General features: G+C 44.2%; 1 protein-coding gene across 2 annotated transcripts; it reads right to left on the bottom strand.

Moving 5' to 3' along the window:
- Window positions 1-1,219: 1,219 nt before the first annotated feature.
- On the bottom strand, window positions 1,220-24,423 carry LOC120947181 (involucrin-like). 2 transcript variants are annotated; one of them, XM_040362283.1, is made up of 5 exons: window positions 24,337-24,423; window positions 12,341-12,449; window positions 7,724-7,829; window positions 1,964-2,480; window positions 1,220-1,837 (listed from the first exon to the last, which is right to left on the bottom strand). In XM_040362283.1, exons 1-5 carry the CDS (start codon window positions 24,337-24,339, stop codon window positions 1,448-1,450), a joined length of 1,125 nt encoding a protein of 374 aa, XP_040218217.1. In that variant the 5' UTR covers window positions 24,340-24,423; the 3' UTR covers window positions 1,220-1,447. The 2 variants fall into 2 exon arrangements, with proteins under 2 accessions (XP_040218217.1, XP_040218216.1); XM_040362282.1 differs by having other exon boundaries at window positions 1,220-2,480.
- Window positions 24,424-24,497: the final 74 nt, after the last annotated feature.

Genomic DNA, 24,497 nt, shown 5'->3' with positions numbered 1-24,497 from the left:
GCATGCCTCTCCCGTACATACTGCCCCCATCATTCCCCCTGCACTCCTCTCCTGTACATACTGCCCCCATCATCCCCTCCACACTTCTCTCCCGTACATACTGCCCACATCATCCCCTCTGCACTCCTCTCTCATACATACTGCCCCATCATCCCCTCCGCACTCCTCTCCCGTACATACTGCCCCCATCATCCCCTCCGCATGCCTCTCCCATACATACTGCCCCCATCATCCCCTCCTCACTCCTCTCCCGTACATACTGCCCCGTCATCCCCTCCGCACTCCTCTCCTGTACACACTGCCCTATCAAACCCTCCAGAAATGTTATTTAATCACAAAACTATTTGTATAACGTATACTACATAAAAAAATTGCCGTTCATTGCATTGAGGTAATGAATTTAATGTACTACAAAAAATATATATTTGCCGTGCGCTGCTAAAGTGTTCGGGTTTGGCTTGAAGAAAAGGTGGCAACCCTACCCTGGGCTCTCCTATCGGTGTCAACCACTATCCTGCCTACTCAGATGCCTTGTAGCTCTCTGTTTCTCTTCTGCTGCCAATGTCACGGCCTAGCCCCAGGTGCTACATCTAACCTGGTTAGCCAGTCTGCCCCCTAGGGGAAAAATACTCCTGTGACAATTTTATGATCTACCAATAATAGCTATATTGGTTTTGATTAGTGACATGCCTTCTAAGCAAATTTAAAAATAAAATACTAGACGATGACTACATTCCAAGACCCATTCTTATATTTATTGTCTTAAAATAACTTTGCAATAAAGCATATTGTGTCACATTTCATCATATATGTTAGAATGACCTTGATTAGGATTCTGGTACTTATAGTCTGCAAATATTTATTTATTGAAGATTTCTGCATAGTTTTCCAGTGTTGAAATGGGAAGATTGAAGCACTTCATACTGTGGGATCGAACAGCACTGAGTCTCCCACCTACACATATATTCAAAGTGATTCTCTCCAGAAAATGCTGTGCTGTTTAAATATCAGGTTTAGGAGATTGTGTTTTAAAGTGAAAGTATGCTACAATTGTCTATGTTTGGTATGCAAAAGTATCTTTAGTTGGTCTGCTAACATCATATAATTATTTTTAGGTTTTCTTTTTCGATTAAAAAAAAGACAATGAAATAATTATACTCTAACTTTCTCATAGCATATGTTTGTGATAAAATTCAGAAGCCATAATAGCCATGACTAGTATGCTGCACCATGAAATAATTGTTTTTTATTTAATTTCCACACAGTAAAAATAATCACATCATTGTTAATTAAGCAGATCATGAAAATATATATTTGTTCGTGTAAATTAACCATGGTTCCGGATTTTTTTCTGAATATTTGAGAGGCTATTCACTTTTTTGTTTTTTTACCTTCCTCCATTTGAGTGCTATCTTTGACTCTCTCTTCATAAACACTTTTAGTTACTTTAGGCTTTCTGTTCTTGAACATGCTTTTTTTGAGAGTTACTCTCTGCATTTTGTTCTTGAACATTCCTCTCTTGAGAGTAACCTTTGAAATTCTGTTCTTGAACATGCTTCTCCTGAGGGTTACTCTTGGCTTTCTGTTCTTGAACTTGCTTCTCTTGAGAATTATTCTTGGCATTTTGTTCTTGAACATGCCTCTCTTGAGAGGTACTCTTTGCATACTGTTTTTGAATAGGGTTTTCTTTGGAATTACTCTTGGAATGACCCTTAAGAATCTTCTTCAAATGTAAGTATTGAACAAGCTTTTTTTGAGCGTTACTATTGACATTCTGTTCTTGAACATGCCTCTCCTGAGGGTTACTCTTGACATTCTGTTCTTGAACATGCTTCTCCTGAGGGTTACTCTTGGCTTTTTGTTCTTGAACATGCTTCTCCTGAGGGTTACTCTTGACATTCTGTTCTTGAACATGCTTCTCCTGAGGATTACTCTTGACATTCTGTTCTTGAACATGCTTCTCCTGAGGGTTACTCAAGGCTTTCTGTTCTTGAACATGCTTCTCCTGAGGGTTACTCAAGGTTTTCTGTTCTTGAACATACTTCTCCTGAGGGTTACTCTTGATTTTCTGTTCTTGAACATGCTTCTCTTGAGAATTATTCTTGACATTTTGTTCTTGAACTTGCTTCTCTTGAGAATTATTCTTGGCATTTTGTTCTTGAACATGCCTCTCTTGAGAGGTACTCTTTGCATACTGTTTTTGAATAGGTTTTTCTTTGGAATTACTCTTGGAATGACCATTAAGAATCTTCTTTAAATGCAAGAATTGAAAAAAGTTTTTAACCCTCTTTAAACTCAACTCTTTACTCTTGCTTCTGTGTTCGCTCTCAGTGCTGTCACTGCTGTCAGTGCTGTCACTGGCTTTTTCCGTTAACGCGAAAGGGCAAGGAAGGTTGGGATTCCTAATCCTTACAGCTTTGAAGGTGCAGTTCACCAATATGATCTTGCAGATCTTGGGGTTGACTTTTATTTTAACTTCACTGCAGAAATAAAGACAAATTTATATTTGTGCTAAATAAATAAATATATAAATCTGTAAGTGTTTGTTGTTATGCAAGTTTGTGCACAGCCATTCAGAAACATGAGTTTATTAGGGTTTTAAAACAATCCCATGCCTAGACAATGGAAACACTGTCTAGTGGTAAATTATAGGACACTAATACATTGAAGATAGAGATAGTAGTGCTTTCACTTCTTTCTGTGATTCTTAAATGTACTAAGACCCCTTTCACCCCGGGGTGCTCTTCAGGCATTTTAGCGCTAAAAATAGCGCCTGTAAAGTGCCTGAATAGCACCTCTCATGCCTCCCCAGTGTGAAAGCTTGAGTGCTTTCACACTGGGGCGGTGCGCTTTCAGGACGTCTTTGGGGCGGTGCATGAAATGCACTGTCCATTGAAATGAATGCAGTGCTGCTGAGGCACCGCAACACAGGCACTTTCAACCCTTTCCTCAGCCGCTAGCAGGGGTTAAAAGTACCCCCGCTAGCAGCCGAAAAGCGCTGCTATGACAACAGTAAAACGCAGCTAAAACTAGCGGCGCTTTACCGCTAATGCCGGCACCGCCCCAGTGCAAAAGGGGTCTAAAAGTGATTTCACTGTGACTGAGATTATTAATTATTTATGCTCTTAGTTGTGCGTCATATAAAGTCCCAAACTATTCCTGTTTTGGTGACTGAGATTATATCAAATGGGGGCAAGGTTTTAAGTAGTTTTAATAGTGTTTGACATCTTAACCCCAGTGTTTGTGGTACTGGAGCATGGTTTCTAGCTATCCTTGGGATTTTTCTATTTCCCTGTAGCATTCACTAAATGTGTGTGCACTGTAAATTATATTAATTATATCTGAAATCGTGGCCGAAATCGGGACTGCCAGCGGGAGTGAAATTGTGCGAGTTCAGCTGAACTCACACGGCTTCACTCCCGCAGCCCAGTGTAAACCTGGGCTTAATCACAAAATTTCATATGTATCAGTCAGGGGAGGACTGGGCCGGGGTGCAAGGTGGAGATTTCCCCCCAGGCCATCCCGACTTATATGAAAAACAGAGTTTTCTTTGAAGTCGGCCAGATGCACGGCAGTGCACACAGTAGGCGGCAGGCCACACAAACGCCCTGTGATTGGCCGAACAGGGTCATATGCGACCGCACGCTGTTGAATTCTGGAACTTGTAGTCTTGATGTGAGGCTCGCATCATGAGTCATGATGCGAGCCTCACATCATAACTACAAGTCCCAGAATTCCACAGCGTGCGGCTGCACATGACCCTGTTCGGCCAATCACAGGGCATTTGTGTTGCAAGCGCCCTGCAAATGGATCGACGGAGGCAGAGCTGGTCACGTGTGGATGCGGCCAAGCGCGGCTGGTCGTGACCACTTGCTGGAGTCCCGCCTCTCTGCCTGGGGCACTGTGTGTTTCTGAGGTCTCTCAGTCTACCCCCTCTCTGTCAGCGCCCTATCCTTCAGCCATCCTCTTCTGTCAAACCACCTTCTCTATGTCAGCCATCCTCCTCTGTCAACCCACCTCCTCATTGTCAACCCACCCCCCTTTGTCAGCCCACCTCCTCTCTGTCAGCCCACCCCCTCTGTCAGCCCACCCCCCTCTGTCAGCCCACTCCTCCTCTGTCAGCCCACTCCTCCACTGACAGCCTAACCCTTTTCTGTCAGCCTACCCCCCTCTGTCACCCCCCTCTGTCAGCCCACTCCCTCTCTGTCAGCCCACCCCCCTCTGTCAGCGTCCACCCCCTCTCAGCCCACTCCTCCTCTGTCAGCCCACCCCTTCTCTGTCAGCCCACCCCCCTCTGTCAGCTCCCCTCTGTCAGCTCACCTCCTCTCAGCCCACTTCTTCTCTCTCAGTCCACCCCTCCTCTGTCAGCCCACCCCTCCTCTGTCAGCCCACAGCCCACCCCCCTCTGTCAGGCCACAGCCCACCCCTCCTCTATCAGCTCCCCTCTGTCAGCCCACCCCCCCTCTGTCAGCCCACCCCCCTTTGTCAGCCCACCCCCCTCTGTCAGTCCCCCTCTGTCAGCCCCCCTCTGTCAACCCCCACCCCCTCTCAGCCCACTCCTCCTCTGTCAGCCCACCCCCTCTCAGCCTACCCTCCCTCTTTCAGACCCCCTCTGTCAGCCCACTCCTTCTCTGTCAGCCCATTCCTCCTCTGTCAGCCCACTCCTCCTCTGTCAGCTCACCCCCCTCTGTCAGCCCACCCCCTCTCTGTCAGCCCACCCCCTCTCTGTCAGCCACAGCAGGGAGCCAGGCCAGCCACCTGCAGCAGGGTGCATTGTGCCAGCCAGCAAGCCAGGCCAGCCACCCACCCAAAGTAGGGTGCACCACGCAAGCCAGCCACTGACCCACAGCAGGGAGCCAGGCCAGTCAACCACAGCAGGGTGCACTGTGCAGGCCACCCACTGACCCACAGCAGGGAGCCAGGACATCCACCCACAGCAGGGTGCACCATGCAAGCCAGCTACTGACCCACCCACTGACCCACAGCAGGGAGCCAGGCCAGTCACCCACAGCAGGCTGCACTGTGTCAGCCAGCCACCAACCCACCCACTGACCCACGGGAGAGAGCCAGGCCAGCCACCAACAGCAGGGTGCCAGGCAGCCACCCACAGAATCCAGCCACCCACGGTGACCCACCCACAGCAGGGCTAGGGTGCCAGCCAGCCACCCACAGTGAGCCACCCACACCAGGAAACCAGCCAGCCACAAGAGGGTGCCAGCCAACCACCCACAGGAGGGAGTCAGCCACGGTGACCCACCCACAGCAGGTGACTATCCACAGCAGGATGCCCCTCTGTCAGCCCATCCCCCCTCTGTCAGCCCACTCCTCCTCTGTCAGCCTACCCCCTCTCTGTCAGCCCACCCCCTCTATCAGCCCACCCCCTCTCTGTCAGCCCACCCCCTCTCTCAGCCCACTCCTCCTCTGTCAGCCCACCCCCTCTCTGTCAGCCCACCCCCCTCTGTCAGCCCCCCTCTGTCAGCCCACCTCCTCTCAGCCCACTCCTTCTCTGTCAGCCCACCCCTCCTCTGTCAGCCCACCCCTCCTCTGTCAGCCCACAGCCCACCCCTCCTCTCAGCCCACCCCATCTCTATCAGCTCCCCTCTGTCATCCCACCCCCTTTGTCATCCATTGAAATTACAGTCTAGACACCTAAAATTTAAAGGGCAATATTCAAACTGCGACTGTGTCTTCAATTTTAATATTTCAGAGACATATGCATCAAAATGTAGGTCTGGGTCTTGTGATTCTCACAATATAAAGCTCTTTGTTGTACAATTTATAGTTTTTAAATTACAACTGTTTGAAGAATGAAAAGTATTCAGGAAGGGCAAAAAACTCTGGTCTGTGCTTAGAGCCAGCATAAACATTGGTTTCCTGGCAACGCTGAGGGGAATTATAGCTCCTCCCACACAGCTCTGAGGGGAATTATAGCTCCTCCCACACAATGCTGAGGGGAATTGGCTCAGTTTTTATGGCTCTGCGTAACTTCTGCATACTAGCATACTCTGCATATAGCAACCATCCATAGCATCCCTCCATAGAAACCAGTCCATAGAAACCGTCAATAGCAACCAGTCCATAGCAACCAATCCATAACAACCATTCCATAGCAACTGTCCATAGCAACAAGTCCATAGTAACCAGTCCATAGCCACCGTCCATAGCAACCGTCCATCGCAACCAGACCATAGCAGCCAGTCCATAGTAACCAGTCCATAGCAACCATCCATAGCAACCCTCCATAGCAACCAGTCCATAGCAAACAGTCCATAGCAACCCTCCATAGCAACCAGTCCATAGCAACCAGTCTATAGCAACCATCCATAGCAACCAGTCCATTGCAACCAGTCTATAGCAGCCAGTCCATAGCAACTCTCCATAGCAACCAGTCCATAGTAACCAGTCCATAGCAACCAGTCCATAGCAACCGTCCATAGCAACCAGTCCATGGAAACCAGTCCAAAGCAACCGTCCATAGCAACCAGTCCCTAGCAACCATCCATAGCAACCAGTCCATAGCAACCCTCCATAGCAACCATTCCATAGAAAACATCCATAGCAACCAGTCCATAGCAGCCAGTGCATAGCAGCCAGTCCATAGAAACCCTCCATAGCAACCAGTCCATAGCAACCCTCCATAGCAACCAGTCCATAGCAACCAGTCTATAGCAACCATCCATAGCAACCAGTCCATAGCAACCAGTCCATAGCAACTCTCCATTGCAGACAGTCCATAGCAACCAGTTTATAGCAACTCTCCATAGCAACCAGTCCATAGCAACCCTCCATAGCAACCAGTCCATAGCAACCAGTCTATAGCAACCATCCATAGCAACCAGTCCATAGCAACCAGTCCATAGCAACCAATCCATAGCAACTCTCCATTGCAGACAGTCCATATCAACCAGTTTATAGCAACCCTCTATAGCAACCAGTCCATAGCAACTCTCCATAGCAGTCAGTCCATAGCAACCAGTCCATAGCAACCATCCATAGCAACCAGTCCATAGCAACCATCCATAGCTACCGATCCATAGCAACTGTTCATAGCCGTTTTTGACAGAGCAGTTTTGATGGTGCAGTTTTTGATGGGGCAATAGGATGGTGCAATAGGATGATGCAGTTTTGATGGGGCAGTTTTGATGGGGCAGTTTTTGATGGGGGCAGTTTTTGATGGGGCAATGGATCGAAATGGATCGACACACTGTTGGATCACATTTACATTTCCAGGGGCACTGTCTCCAGTCAGGAGTATTGGATGAGGCAAGAACACATCACACAATTTCCCCAGAAATTGTATCTTTTCTAGTTAATGTTGTAGTAATATTTCCGTTTTCCTTTATTATACAGATTTATGTAAAATCCAAAGACAAATAAGAGAGAAGATCACCGCTCAAGGTAGGTCTATTGTAGGGTCGTTTCAAAAATATAGGACTCCAAGGGTGCAGGCAATGCACTAAGGCAAATATTGGTAAAAAGATGAGGGATGGACTGAAGCCAGTGCGAAACGTCGGTATTCTCCTGTTCCTATTGCTGTGATCTGCTGTGTTCTTGCTGTTGATTTGAATAAAGACAACCTGTTTGGTTTGGAGTGCGGCTGTCCATCCCTCATCTTTTTACCAATACAGATTTATGTCTTTGCTAAAAATCTGTCTTTTAGCATCATCTAAATACACATGTTGCATTACCTAGGACAAAATGTATAATATTTTTTATCTTTTACCTTTCACAGCAATTTATTCCATTCCTGTAACAATGACACTCTTGACAGGACTCTGGGGATATCCATTCAGATTCCAAATCATGAAACTCACCATCCATCCAGCAGCCTAAAGAAAATGAAGGGTGTGTTTTATGTGTTCACTTTTAAGAGAATTTACCTTTAGAGAAATTAGTATATTTTTAATTCACTATCATTGAATGACATGAACACAGATCAGGATGAATATTACAGCCTACGAATAAGGCTCCATGCACACAGAAGCTGATAAACTGCAGTTTATTGTGGTTTTGGCTTTTTTTTTTAAAGCCCATAAACTGAACTCCCATGCAAATGATGGGCCGAGCGCCAGACAGATACGTATAAAGAACGGCGTATACGCCGTCCCGTGTACACATCCCAGTGCGCATGCTCAAAACCACGTCGGAACAACTGCTTAAGATACGCCAGATCACTGCCTACGGCGTGCACGTAATCTACGCCCATCCAGACACACGTCCAACGTAAACTACGTAAAAAATGCCGGCTTATGTTCCCTGATGCAGACCTTTACATGTCTGCTGCTGAGTTACGCCTCCTTTATGGGGCTTAACTTTACGCCGTACGTACAACTTACGCGCACCAGTCGTAGCCTGCGTCGGGCGCAAGTACGATCGTAAATCGGCGTATCTCCCTAATTTGCATATTTGAATACAAAATCAATGGGAGCGCCACATGCGTCCAGCGTAAAAATGCGCCCACTCTACGCTGGCGTAGGCAAGTTACGTCGGTCGGATGAAGCCTGTTTTTAGGCGTATCTTAGTTTGTGGGTACGGCGCACAGATACGACGGCGCATATTTGCACTTACGCAGCGTATCTGGATATACGTCGGCACAAGTGCTTTGTGAATCCGGCCTATAACTTTTGCACAAACCAATCAATATACATACCCTTATTGCAATTTTTTTACCAAAAATATGTAGAAGAATATATATTGGCCTAAACTGATGAAGACATTTTTTTTTAATTTTGGGGATATTTATTATAGCAAAAAGTAAAAAAAAAATGTTTTTTTTTTTTCAAAATTGACACTCTTTTTTTGTTTATAGCACAAAAAAAACCTGCAGAGGTGATCAAATACCACCAAAAGAAAGCTCTATTTGTGGGAAAAAAAGTACGCAAATTTTGTTTGGGTACAGCATTGCATGACCGCGCAATTGTCATTTAAAGCGAAGCAGTGCCAAATTGTAAAAAGTGCTCTGGTCAGGAAGGGGGTAACATTTTCTGGGGGCTAAAGTTGTTAATAAAGGATTTGTCAAAAACTGTCTCTTGTGGTTTTTACTTTTTGACACTTTTTTGGTTAATTGGTAAGAGTACGATGTACCCGCAGACCCAGACAACCACTGGCCAGGGTTGTCGGGAAGAGGCCCTTGTCCCCATCAACATGGGGACAAGGTACTTGGCCATGTTGAGGGCATGTTGTCTGGTATGGTACAGGGGCGGGGCGCTTGCTCGCCCCCATATCCTGACCTGCCAGGCTGTATGCTCAGATAAGGGTCTGAAATTGATTTTGAGAGGGACCTATGCCAGGTCTGGGGTTCCCCTTAAAATCCATACCAGATCCGAAAGGGCCTGGTATGTACTGGGGGGTATCCCATGCGGTTTTCTTACATTTTTCTTTCATCTGTTTTGCTGGGAGCAGGCAATACATTACAGCCATGAGCAAATTTAAATTATTTTTTCCCTTTAGAAATATCATATTGCTGCGGCATGTTCTATACATCGCACAGATGCGCCACTTTACAGGCACACTAAGGGCATGATATTTAAACATTTTTCATTTTTATTGTTTCACGTTAAGCATCATTAAAATCACTTCTCCTGCAAAAACTATTGTTTTATTATTGTTTATTTGTTGATACATGTTCCCCAGGGCAGCACACAGACCCCCATACCCCTTTTATGGCCAATTACTTTTTACATACCAATTTATGGCAGTTTTTTTTATTTAGCTGTCCCATTCACAGCTGATGACTCATCAGTTGTTAAGGATGCAGCGGCCGGCTTACCGGCCCTGTTCCTTAACAACGAGCTTACACTGAGCCCTGATTGTGCAAAGTTTTGCCCAACCAGGGCACAGAATGCACTGTGCACTGCATTGTAGGGTGTTCGTTGGGGCGAACACCCTGCAAATTTGTTCGGCGAACGGCCTAACAGGCAAATGTTCGGCCCAAACTCATGCTCGGGCCAAACCATTCGCCCATCCCTAATGAAAATAATAGACTTCCTGGCAGATATCTTTCTCAAGGTTCACTCGATCTTAACTATTTTTAATCCTTATGCTGCCAGCATTAGTAAGTAAATACAGTAGACAAATATATTCTATTTACTAATTTTATATTACTTCCTGGTTTCCAGGCCTTGGCAAATGATGTCATACATCCCAGGAGAGGAGGAGAGGTTTTCTCAGCTGCGCACACCCTCCTGCCTGCATGCCTGAGCTAAGGGCATATGGATTCCATGAAGAAAATGCTACATGAATCATCTGCCCTTAGTCAAGATGGCCACAGCCAAAGATGCAAGTGGATATTTTTCAAAGTGATTTTGCAGGAAAACATAACGTGAAGACATGAATAGATGGGGAGTTTGCTTTGAATATTAAAAGTGAATTTATTTTTGTTTGTGGTGCTCAGATGCAGTGTAATTTCAAATTAAGGAAAGGGGCAGAGCAGTTGTTTGCTCACTTAAATTGCTAATCTATAAATCTCTACATTTAGAACAATAAAAGAAAAGTGGAAGATCAACCCTCACCCTGTCCAGAGCAGTACTGTATTTACTAACCTTTCTTTTTCTTCCTTGTTACTTTATTTAGTGCCAGGAAATACCTAATACGTCCCTGTATGGCTGAACATGTTATTTACTACATGTGACAGTGGGTCAATAAGAGCCAATCCGAGCTGTCACATGGGGGAAGGGCAGGGATCCTTATCCCTTGTAAGCTATGGGCCAGATTCACGTATCTGGGCGTATCTTTGTGCGGGCGTAGTGTATCCTATTTACGCTATGCCGACGCAACTTAGACAGCAAGTGCAGTATTCACAAAGCACTTGCTTCGTAAGTTGCGGCGGCGTAGCGTAAATGGGCCGGCGTAAGCCCGCGTAATTCAAAGTAGGCTGGTAGGGGGCGTGTTGTATGGAAATGAATCGTTACCCCACGTAAATGACGTGCCTAACGAACGGCGCATGCGCACGCATGCTCAGTATCACGTCAAATTTTCTTCCTAAATGACGCCGGCTTAATGCTTAGTCGACGTGAACATAACCTATGCCCATCCCCATTCACGTACGACTTACGCAAACAACGTAAAATACGACGCTGTTCCGACGTTTACGACGTCTATACCTTAACATGACTTACCCCTGCTTTATGAGGGGTAAAGTTACACCGGTCGTACACCTTATGTAAACAGCGTATTTTAATACGCCCGGCGCAAGTACGTTCGTGAATCGGCGTATCTAGCTCATTTGCATATTCGACTCGGAAATATACGGAAGCGCTCCTAGCGGCCAGCGTAAATATGCACCCCAAGATACGACGGCGTAGGAGACTTACGCCGCTCGTATCTTGGCAACAGTGGCCCAGATTCACAAAGGACTTACAACGGTGTATCTCCACGTACGCCGTCGTATGTCCGAATGTGCGGCGTCGTATCTTTGTGACTGATTCATAGAATCAGATACACCTCACTGTTGCCAAGATACGAGCGGCGTAAGTCTCCTACGCCGTCGTATCTTGGGGTGCATATTTACACTGGCCTCTAGGGGCGCTTCCGTATATTTCCGCTTCGAAAATGCAAATGAGCTAGATACGCCGATTCACAAACGTACTTGCGCCGGCGTATTAAAATACGCTGTTTACGTAAGGCGTACGACCGGCGTAACTTTACCCCTCATAAAACAGGGGTAAGTCATGTTAAGGTATGGACGTCCGAAACGTCGGAACAGCGTCGTATTTTACATCGTTTGCGTAAGTCGTACGTGAATGGGGATGGACGTAGGTTACGTTCACGTCGACTAAGCATTGAGCAGGCGTAATTTAGGGAGAAAATTTGACGTGATACTGAGCATGCGCGTGCATGCGCCGTTCGTTAGGCGCGTCATTTACGTGGGGTCACGATTCATTTCCATACAACACGCCCCCTACCAGCCTACTTTGAATTACGCGGGCTTACGCCGGCTCATTTACGCTACGCCGCCGGAACTTCGGGCGCAAGTTCTTTGTGAATACGGTACTCGCCTCACTAAGTTACGGCGGCGTAGCGCATATGAGATGCGCTACGCCCGATTACATATACGCCAATCTTTCTGAATCCGGGCCTATGACTCCAGCAATTCCTAATGTAAGCAGGGCACTTTTTCTCTCAACAGAGTCCTGGGGGAGCAAAAGTAAATTATGTAATATGTCTCTGGCGGTTTGCATTAAAGTGAACTTGTTGCTGTGCCCACAACTAATTAGTTGAGAGTTATTCTATGAAAGTGTCAACATTCATAGCTAGTTGACAATTATATTTAACATAGGTTTGCTGATGCTGTTGAAAAAGTGGAAGAGAGTCTTTGGCTATAGTGTGGATTGTACCTTACCTGCTCGTCGTTTTACTCCTTTAGGCAGGACATTCTTTTTCATATGGCAAACACATTCAGATACTGTTACAAAGAATCCAAATGTGACCACAAGGTGTAGAAGCATTGCCTACAAAACAATTTTAAGGGTTTGTTTTAGTTGGCTATTGAAAAAATAAATGATCACCTTCAGCGATCCTTTCTTTCTTTAATTAACAATTCATTTTTAGAGACTAGAACACATAAGGATTTACCTAACAAAGCAAAAAAGCATAGTAACTAACAGCAGCCAATCAGCATTCTTATTTCATTTAAATGATAGAAGTAAACTTAATGCCGATTGGTTGCACTTTGCGCAATGCACATTGCTTACCAGTATGGCACTACCTTGATGTTTAGGACAAGTAGACAAAAAATAATCTTTGAACAGCACTTCTACAGAGAAGGATTATGAATGAATGTATATGAGGGTTGTCATTTATATAAAGTGAAATGCAAAAAGACACTGGGGTAGATTCAGGTAGCTGCGCTTTGTGTTACGGCAGCGCAGCGTATCGTCTTTGCGCTACGCCTCCGCAACTTTCAGGAGCAAGTGCTGTATTCACAAAGCACTTGCTCTGTAAGTTGCGGTGGCATAGCGTAAATGGGGTGGGCGTAAGCCCGCGTATTTCAAATGTGGAAGGGGGGCGTGTTTTATGCTAATATGTGATGACCTGACGTGATTGACGTGATTTACGAACGACTTTCGCAAACAACGTAAAAAATTCAAATTTCGAAGCTGGAACGACGTCCATACTTAAAGCGGGAGTTCACCCATTTCTAAAAAAAAAAATTTTCTTCCCCTAGATTCCTGCTCGTTCGGTCTAGGGGAATCGGCTATTTGTATTAAAATATGAGCCGTACTTACCCGTTTTCGAGCTACATCTTCTTCCGTCGCTTCCGGGTATGGGTCTTCGGGAGCGGGCGTTCCTTCTTGATTGACATTCTTCCGAGAGGCTTCCGACGGTCGCATCCATCGTGTCACTCGTAGCCGAAAGAAGCCGAACGTCGGTGCGGCTCTATACTGCGCCTGCGCACCGACGTTCGGCTTCTTTCGGAAAATCGTGACGCGATGGATGCGACCGTCGGAAGCCTCTCGGAAGACTGTCAATCAAGAAGGAACGCCCATTCCCGAAGCCCATACCCGGAAGCGACGGAGAGGATGCATCTCGTAAACGGGTAAGTACTGCACATATTTTAAAATAAATAGCCGATTCCCCTAGTAAAAACGAGCAGGAATCTAAGGCGGAAAAGTGCCCTCTAAGGGTGAACCCCCGCTTTAACATTGGCTGCGCCTCCTAATAGCAGGAGCAACCTTACGCAGAAAAAGCCTTACGCAAACGAAGTAAAAAACTACCGCCAGGCGCACGTACGTTTGTGAATCGGTGTATCTAGGTAATTTGCATATTCTACGCCGAAAACAACGGAAGCGCCCCTAGCGGCCAATGTAATATTGCACCCAATTCTACGCCGCCACATTCAAGTTACGTTGGCGCTGAAAGACTATTTTTAAAGCGTATCTGCCTTCGTGAATCGGCGTAACGATACGCCGGCACAGATTTCAAATTACGGCGGCGTATCTGGAGATACGCCGCCGTAAATGCTACGTGAATCCACCCCATTGAAATTAGTAGAAAAGTGCAGCTTTTACTGGTATCTGCAGTTTGATTTTTTTCTTCACTTTCGCATCTTAGGATCCGATGCAAGATTACTGTTAGATTATAATATCAAAGCCTTAATAAAAATAAAAATACCTCTGTCCCCCTCACTACACATAGAATCAGACCCTGACCCCTACAACTTTGGAAAACAGATGATACCAGAAGTCTCAAAAAACGTAAGCAAGCTCTTGAGCACTTATGGAACAAGACTAATGCCGCGTACACACGATCGGAAATTCCAACAAGAAAAGTCTGATGTGAGCTTTTGGTCGGAAATTCCGACCGTGTGTAGGCTCCATCTGAATCTTTCTGTCGGAATTTCCGCCAAGAAAAATTTGAGAGCTGGTACTCAAATGTTCCGACAAGAAAAGTTCTTGGAGGAAATTCCCATCGTCTGTATGCAATTCTGACGCATGTTTGGAATCAAGTCGACGCATGTTCGGAATCATTGAAGTTTATTTTTCTCGGCTCGTTGTAGTGTTGTACGTCACATAAAAACCTCCAATAGTGAAAAAAACGTATAATAAATGAACACATATATTAAATATAAAAAATAAATATAAAAAAGATGTTTATATAAAAGCATAAACAATGCCGTCCTGTCCCTTTCCCCTACGCGTCTCGATACAGGAGTTTCCGTATCTTCTTAAGGGGGAAATCGCTTAGGGGAAGGGGTCAGGACGGCACGTTTGCACAGGTGATCTGTCAGAGAGGAACAACATACCATCTCAATACCAGTCTGGTATTTACCATTGTTTTACCGGATATAGAGCGGTGCACTATCGCACCTAATCTATGTGAATACCCCAGTTGGGGGGGGGGGGGGGGTTTGCGTTCTGTTTATTAAACCGATAAAACTCTATTACACTATCAAGTCTTTATTTCATACACTTACCGAGGTACCATACTGACGAGTCCAGGATTCCGGTGTAACTACAAGTGCCCAAAGGTGGTTCATATGCGTGTTTTGACTGCGCTTAATCGCAAAGTCGCACGCTCTGAGGTGAGCATTAAATATCTAAGGGGAGCACCAGAGTGAGGAACACCACGGCATGTTCTGGATCACCTAGCAGTTTTATAATTGCATGAACTTTATAATGGCATGAACTTTATTACACCTGGATAGACTCTTTTTGGATACCATACATGTGCACAGGAGCACGTCTTTGAACAACCCAGCAATGCAATATTGATAAACTATATAATACTAGATGCTATGCACATGCACAGGAGTACTTTTTTTATGCATCAGTGGGTCACTGATAATCTATACAGGATCATAAAAGTGGGAATTGCTCTTCTTTGCACAGTAGCACTTTATATTAATTATCATCATTGTTTATGCTTTTATAGATGTATTTTTTATATTTAATATATGTGTTCATTTATTGCACTATTGTCACTTTCCACTGCTAAGAAGATGTTTTTTTTCACTATTGGAGGTTTTTATATGTTTCTTTTTACACTAGTATAGTGTATGACATTGGAAAGCGCAGCGTATATATTTATATATATATATACAAGGGCCTAAGTGACCCAGTAAAATCACTGACATGACTTAATAGGCACATACACCATCCCAGAGCCCTGGGAAGGTATCTCCCTATTCCTCCCCCCAACAGGGGAGGGGGGGGGGGCGGTCAAGGAGTTAGGATACAGTAGAAGAAAACCAAAACAAAACAACAGTAGTCACACACACACATTCATTCAATCATTCACCCTAATGATTGTAAATCTAATTAGGTCCCAGCTCACCTCACACCTAAGTTCAATTTGACACAAAAGTTTGTTATCGTAAAAGGCCCTTTCCATATTGATGGTGTCCTCACCTCCGAAAGTGTAGGAGTATCATGCACTACAGACAGGACAGCACCCCAAAATGAATTAGTGACATCCAGCCACGGCCGACAAATTTTTGTGAATTTCTTTGTACAAGCCCTACTCACCGTTAATGATGCGATAAAGGGTTTGGGTTGCTGGAGGGTTCACATCCCTCCACTGCAATAATATAACCTTTGGGGCATAGTACAGAATCGTGCAGAGCAAAATTTGAGGGTGGATTCTATGTACAAAACCTTTTAATATACCTAAAAGTGCAACCTCCGGGGTCCGGGGTATAGGAAGTGCAAGTTGATTCTCAAAAAAAATCGAAAAAGCCCTGGGCAATTCCAGAAGATATGAAGCAAATCTTCTTCAGCTAAAGCACATCCGGGGCAAGCGACAGAAGTGCCCAATCCTATTCGGGACAGCTTGGCTGGAGTATGGTGAAGGTGATGTATAAATTTAAATTGAATGAACCGGTCAGCAGTACTGATAGTGTCTTGGAAAAAAACTTCAGTGGCCTCCACCCAGCCCTCATCTGAGAGCTCAGGTAGTAAGACCGACCACTTACGACGTGAGTTCTGAAATGGGTCGGCCCCCGCCAGGGACAATCTGCCATAGAATGTCGTCACCAGTTTTGAGATTTCAGGATAAGAGAGCAAGTCCTCCATAGGAGTCTCCGTGAGCTCTACAGACAGCGACCCAAATTGTGTACGAATGGCGTGTTGGAGCAGCAAGTATTTGAAGAAGAACTTATTTTCAATATTCCTTCCCCGCCTCAGACTCTCAAAGGTCACAAAATTACCATCCTGAATTATGTGTGTTAAATGAGTGACCCCAAGGCGAGTCCACCAACCTGCGTCTGGGTGTCCACAGACCTCAGGGAGGCCAGGGTTGTTCCAGATGGAAGCGTGTAGCAAAGGGGCCGGATCTGACACCCCGAGTTTGTTTGCCCCCTCCCTCCATGCCAAAAAGCCCACATCTAAGTGGGAGTAGCGGGAGCATCTAGACCTGTGCTTTATGAAGCATCTCTTAGGGAAGTGGCCGGAGCAAAACAAGTCAATAAAAGAGTTGTCGAGGGGGTCTGAGGGTCAGCATGAAACTATTCATAGATATATGCAAGTTGAGATGCAATGAAATAAACACGCAAGACCACCCAAGGATTTAGATGCCTGGAGAGATGATCTTGCGAAACGAGGACGGGCTATATTCCAAAAGAAGGACGAGAGAGTGGATTCAATGGTCAAAAATAGTTTTTTGGGGGAAAAAGACAGGGGCAGCTCTAAGACAATAAAGACATTTCGGTAAATAGATTATTTTACTATGAGGTATATTTAACTCTTGCAGCTGATTTTTTATAATTAAGGCAGTTTGGATTAGTGGAGGCTCACAGGACTCTTTATATTTTAGCTCTCAAGATACAATTCCTGCCTCCACAGTGCCAAGCAGATCTATTTTATCACTCTCATAAACAACTTCATCCAGTCCCCGTCAAATCTTCTAAACCTTCAACTCTCTACTTCATCCTCTACTGCCTCCACCCACTAACTCACTCACTGCTCAGAAGATCACTAATCACTTAAAAAATAATATTGATACAGTTGGTGATGAGATATCCGCTGCACAGATGCCTCCCTCCCTTAACACTTAATGGTCCAAGGGTACAACCATTACTTTCCTCATTTAATCCCGCTACTATAGACCATAGACAAAGTTGCAAAAAAAAATTTTAACGTCCACTTAACCACCTGCCCCCTGGACCCTGTTCCCTACTCCTAAACCTCTCTTCTGCCTTTGACACAGTGGACCAACCCCTCCTCCTCAAAAAACTCCACTCTTTTGGTCTCCATGACTTTACTCTTTGCTGGTTCTCATGCTACCTATCCCACGTACCTTTAGCGTCACTTACAATTTTACTTCCTCCTCTTTCCTTCTCTGTCGGGGTCCACCAAGGTTCTGTTCTTGGACCTCTCCTATTTTTGATCTACACCTCCTACCTGGGCCAGTCTCCCATGACTTTCAATACCATTTCTATGCTGATGACACCCAAATCTATATCTCTACCTCTCAGCTCACTCCATCAGTCTCCACACTAACTCCATCACTAATTTACGAACAGACATATCAGTCTGGATCATATATATATATTCGCCAGCACACCAGGGATCATTTTAAAAAAACGTCCAAAAATTTAATGCATATCTATTGATCCAAAAGAGCAACGTTTCGAGGCCACGCAGGACCTCGAAAGTCTTTTGCCTGACGAAGAGGTCCTGCGTGGCCTCGAAACATTGCTCTTTTGGATCAATAGATATGCATTAAATTTTTGGACGTTTTTTTAAAATGATCCCTGGTGTGCTGGCGAATATATATATATGATTTGCTTTCCGGTTCCCAGCCGGTGATCGTTTCAGCACCCTTTTACTTCTTGGCCATTTCGCCGGAAGGTGTGCAATCGGAATATTTTTGAGATATCAGTCTGGATGTCACACCACTTCCTCAAACTCAATCTTTCCAAAACCAAGCTCATAATATTTATTTCCCCCTGAATTCTCGGTTAAGTTTGATGGCACAACTATCACCGCCTCCCCACATGCCAAGGTGGTAGATATTGTCCTGGACTCTAAACTATCCTTTTAGGTCCACTTCCCATTTTTGTCCTCACAAATGTACTTCTAAAAGAATGGTCAAACAATCCCATAGACACACTCCTGAACCTTGTGGAAAGCCTTCCCAGAAGAGTTGAAGCTGTTATGGCTGCAAAGGGTGGGCCAACTCAATATTGAACTCTACAGACTAATGCCCCATACACACGGTCAGAATTCCCAACAGAAAAAGTCTGATGGGAGCTTTTTGTCAGAAATTCCGACTGTGTGTATGCTCCATCGGACTTTTGCTGGCGCAATTACCGCCAGCAAAAGTTTGATAGCAGGTTCTCAATTTTTCAGACGGAAAAAAATCCTATTGGAAAAAACAATCGTCTGTATGCTTTTCCGATGCGAAAAAAACAGACGCATGCTCGGAAACAATTTGATGCATGCTCGGAAGCATTGAACTTAATTTTCTCGGCTTGTCGTAGTGTTGTACGTCACCGCGTTCTTGAAGGAATGAAAGTTCAGAGAACTTTTGTGTGACCGTGTGTATGCAAGCCAAGCTTGAGCGGAATTCCCTTGGAAAAATCCGATCGTGTGTACGGGGCATAAGAGTGGGATGTCATTAAAGTTCATGTGTGTGTAAAGGTAGGCATCCCAATACTTTTGGTAATATAGTGTATATAGATATACAGTCCTGATCAAAAGTTTAAGACCACTTGAAAAATGGCAAAAAAATCATATTTTACATTGTTGGATCTTAACAAGGTTCCAAGTAGAGCTTCAACATGCAACAAGAAGAAATTAGAGTGAGACAAAACATTTTTTGAGCAGTCAATTTAATGAAAACAACGAATAAACTGAAACAGGCTGTTTTTCAGCTGATCAAAAGTTTAGGACCACACCTTCAAAAAAAACGAAACCCCCCCAAAACAGAAATCCAACTTCAAAACATAAACTCAGTAATGAGTAGCTCCGCCGTTATTGTCGATCACTTAAAAAATTTGTTTCGGCATGCTTGATGCAAGCGTTTCCATGAGGTGAGTAGGAACATTTCTCCAAGTGGTGAAGACAGCCGCACATAGGTCATCTACTGTCTGGAACTGTTGTCCATTTTTGTAAACTTCCCTTGCCATCCATCCCCAAAGGTTCTCAATTGGATTTAGATCAGGGGAACATGCAGGATGGGCCAAAAGAGTGATGTTATTCTCCTGGAAGAAGTCCCTTGTCCTGCGGGCATTGTGTACTGTAGCGTTGTCCTGTTGAAAAACCCAGTCGTTACCACACAGACGAGGGCCCTCAGTCATGAGGAATGCTCTCTGCAACATCTGGACATAGCCAGCGGCCGTTTGACGCCCCTGCACTTCCTGAAGCTCAATTGTTCTACTGAAGGAAAAAGCACCCCAGACCATCATGGCGCCCCCTCCACTGTGGCGCGTAAAAAACATCTCAGGTGGGATCTACTTGTCATGCCAGTAACAATGGAAACCATCAGGACCATCTAGGTTACATTTTTTCTCATCAGAGAATAAAACTTACTTCCACCTTTGAATGTCCCATGTTTGGTGCTCTCTTGCAAAGTCCAAACGAGCAGTTCTGTGGCGTTCAAGGAGACAAGGATTTTGAAGACTTTTTTTGTTTTTGAAGCCCTTCAGTCTCAGGTGCCGTCTGATGGTTATGGGGCTGCAGTCAGCACCAGTAAGGGCCTTAATTTGGGTCGAGGATCGTCCAGTGTCTTGATGAGAGACCCTGCTTATGCAGTTCAGCAACCCGACCACGTTCAAAAAGGGAGAGCTTTTTTGTCTTTGCCATCACAAAGGTGCGAAATTTAAAGGAATATTTCACTTTTCTTGTTTCACTTTAAGCATTATTAAAATCACTGCTCCCGAAAAAACTGCCGTTTTTAAAACTTATTTTTGCATTGATACATGTCCCCTGGAGCAGGACCCAGGTCCGCAAACACTTTTTATGACAATAACTTGCACATTAGCCTTTAAAATTAGCACTTTAGATTTCTCCCAGACTTTTACAGGGTGTTTTGCGGCCGGCGCCGGCTCACGACAATAGAGATGACTGGTGACCACATGGTCACCAGTCATCTCTCTGACTGTCGGAGGCCCGGGCGCGACGTTGTGATGTCACGCCCGGGTACCCAGAAGTAAACAAAGCCGCAATCACCTAGCGTCGCCTATGGAGATTTTTAAGTACCGAAGTTTGGCACCATTCCATGAGTGTGCGCAATTTTAAAGCATGACATGTTGGGTATCTATTTACTTGGTGTAACATCATCTTTCACATTATACAAAAAAATTGGGCTAACTTTACTGTTTTGTTATTATTTTAATTTATGAAACCGTTTTTTCCCCCCAAAAAAGGCGTTTGAAAAATGATTGTGCAAATACCGTGCGAGAAAAAAAGTTGCAATGACTGCCATTTTATTCCCTAGGGTGTCTGCTAAAAATATATATATAATGTTTGGGGGTTCTGATTAATTTTCTAGCAAAAAAAATTAGATTTTTCCATGAAGGAGAGAAGTGCCAGAATAGGCTTGGTGGACAAGTGGTTAAATTACAACTAAAGACAAAGGGGCAGATCCACAGAGATCTGCACCCGCGCAGCGTATCTGAGATACGCTATACCGCCGTAACTTTCCCGGCTTTGGTTCGAATCCATAAAGATTTTGCTCCGTAAGTTACGGCGGCGTAGTCTATCTCTCGTGGCGTAACGGCGCGTAATTCAAATCGGCGATTAGGGGGCGTGTTTCATTTAAATGAAGCGCGTCCCCGCGCCGAACGAACTGCGCATGCACCGTCCCTAAATTTCCCGCCGTGCATTGCGCTAAATGACGTCGCAAGGATGTCATTTTTTTTAACATGGACGTGAATTACGTCCATCCCGATTCACGGACGACTTACGCAAACAAAAAAAAAAATTCAAATTATACGAGGGAACGACGGCCATACTTAACATTGAGTACGCCACCAAATAGCAGGTTTAACTATACGCCGAAAAAAGCCGACTAGAGACGACGTAAAAAAATGCGACGGACGCTTGTATGTTCGTGGATCATCGGAAATAGCTAATTTGCATACTTGACGTTGAAAACGACAGGAACGCCACCCAGCAGATGCCGAAGAATTGCATCTTAGATCCGAAGGCGCACGAAGAAAGTACGCCGGTGTATCAGTAGATACGCCGGCGTACTCTCTCTGTGGATCTTCCCCAAAACGTTGTATTTAGTGTTGGACGAAGTGGAGATGGATTAGAGCCCCTGTCAGTTTTTATTGCTGTCTGTGTCCCCGTTAAAGAGAATTACCCTCTCTAATTATCCTGTTTACCATTATCATTGAAAGTGAAGGTAAAAGAAAATCCCAAATTTTGAGTTGTCCCCAGAACAGTAATAGAAGGGAAATCTTCTAATAGGGACACTAGTTCTGGTGACCTGGGGGTCCCACAAAAATTCCCTTAATTTGCAGGGATTTCCTCCCACTTCCTGTTTGGCTATGGAACAGAAAGTGAAGGCAAATTTTCGCAATGAAACAAATGGTGCTCTATTCTCCTTGCTCTATCCAAAATGAAAAAAAAATATAGTTTTTTCCGTTTATAGAGAAAGCTCTATTTGTGGGGGAAAAAGGACAACAATTGTCAGTTAAAGCGACGCAGTGTCGTATCGCAAAAAATTGCCTGGTCATTAAGGGGGAAACATTTCTGGTCCTTAAGTGGTTACCTAAGCCCCACACAGGGTAAATATATCATTAAAAGGAGTCCCTGCTATCCTTAAAGTATAACTAAAGGCAAAACTTTTTTTTTAGTTTGGAATAGAGGAAAAAGGGATTATATCGGCTGGCACTTTTTATTGCTGTCTGTGCCCCCCCTTTGGGAAATCCCCCCTCTCTATTTGTCTTGTTTATCATTTAAAGTGAAAGTAAAAGAAAAATCCCCAGAAAAGTAATATATGGGAAATCTTCTAGTGGGGACACTGCTTCCGGTGACCTGGGGGTCCCCAAAGAATTTACAAAATTTGCAGGGATTTCCTCTCACTTCCTGTTTGACTATGGGACAGGAAGTGAAGGGAGATCTCCACAATGGGACACGGATGGCAAAAGAAAATCTAACAGGGGTTATAACCCTCCCTTACTCTATCCAAAATGTAAAAAAAAATTGCCTATAGATCTACTTTAACCTCTAATGCTAAATCTTAAATTTCCCTTAACCATTCTTTTTGTTGCAAAAGCTGTTCTATTAAACTTTATCATTAATTATTTTTTTCCTGTTATGCACACTTAAGACATATTTACAAAAACGATTGTTGCCCATGGTACATTGAAACAAAGAAACAGCCTGGTTACTAGACACAAAATGCTTATTTTCTCCAGTTTAAAAAAAATATATATATTTTTGCTCTATGTACAGTATATCATTGCGGTTATTTTCCTCTACTTTTTGACACAGAGAAAGATAGGAAATGAAAGGAGATTCATCTTTGACAGTGGTTACTAGGTCAGGTGTCCCATTGAAAATTTCCTTTCCATTTTTGTTCCTTTGACAACTGTTAGATTTCCATTTAATGAATGGCAAATCCACTTTGCACTACAAATGCACTTGTAGTGCAGTCACTGTAGATCTGAGGGGGACATGCAAGGAAAATAAAAAACATCATTTTAGCTTGCACATGATTGGATGATAAAATCAGCAGAGCTTCCCCTCATTTCAGAGCTTCCTCTCAGATCTACAGCGATCTACAGCGACTGCACTTATGCCGGGTACACACGACCGTTTTTCGGGTTCTAAAAAAATGAATTTTTTTTTAATGTCATTAAAAACGATCGTGTGTGGGCTTCAGGGCATTTTCCGGGTTCTGAAAAACGGGCAAAAAAAAAAATTGGGTTGTAAAAAATGGTCGTGTGTGGGCTTTAACGACGTGAAAAATCTGCACATGCTCAGAAGCAAGTTATGAGACGGGAGCGCCCGTTCTGGTAAAACTACCGTTCATAATGGAGTAAGCACATTCATCACGCTGTAACAGACTGAAAAGCACAAATCGTCTTTTACAAACACAAAATCAGCTAAAGCAGCCCCAAGGGTGGCGCCATCCGCATGGAACTTCCCCTTTATAGTGCTGTCGTACGCGTTGTACGTCACCGCGGTTTGCTAGAGCATTTTTTTTTCACGATAGCGTGTAGGCAAGGCCGTTTTAACGATCAAGTTGAAAACCGTTTTCATCGGTTAACGGTTAACCGATGAAGCTGACTGATGGTCAGTCGTGCCTACACACCATCGGTTAAAAAAACGATCGTGTCAGAACGCGTGACGTAAAACACAACGACGTGCTTAAAAAAACGAAGTTCAATGCTTCCAAGCATGCGTCGACTTGATTCTGAGCATGCCTGGATTTTTAAACGATCGGTTTTGTTCTATCGGTTAGGTATCGATCGGTTAAATTCAAAACAAGATTGCTTTTTTTAACCTATGGATAAATAACCGATGGGGCCCACACACGATCGGTTTGGTCCGATGAAAACGGTCCATCAGACCGTTCTCATCGGTTTGACCGATAGTGTGTACGCGGCCTAACAGTACCCCTATGTTTACAACCATTTTAATACTCTGTCCAAAATTAAAGAAAAAAGTTTTGGCTTTAAATAAACTCTAAAGTAATATTAACAATACTATTGGGCTATATAACAAACAACATACATAGTATTAAATCATCATCAAATACAATATATTCATTTGTCATGACTTACTAAACCTACATTAATTCAACACATTATTGAACTTCATTCACTGGGAACGCACCCAGGGATAATAAAAAAAAAAAAAGTTTAAATCAGTTCTAACCCAATGCAGACCTCTAACCTACACCTAAAAACAATGTTACACAGTCATTTTTACTTCGACTTACCATTGTGAAATGTGTCCTGTTTCAAATGCTGGATGGCATGCTTGAAGAACTTATATATATGGTAATACGAGAGGGAATATACCACAAATAATCATCAGAAAGCAAATATTTAACACAAGAACACTTCAGTGACAATGCTGTCAGCATTATAATCTCTTCCT

Source organism: Rana temporaria, chromosome 8 (genome assembly GCF_905171775.1).
Source record: "Rana temporaria chromosome 8, aRanTem1.1, whole genome shotgun sequence".
Lineage (NCBI taxonomy): Eukaryota > Metazoa > Chordata > Amphibia > Anura > Ranidae > Rana > Rana temporaria.
The sequence above is the reverse complement of the archived record's forward strand: the minus strand, read 5'-3'. Positions and strand labels throughout refer to the sequence as shown.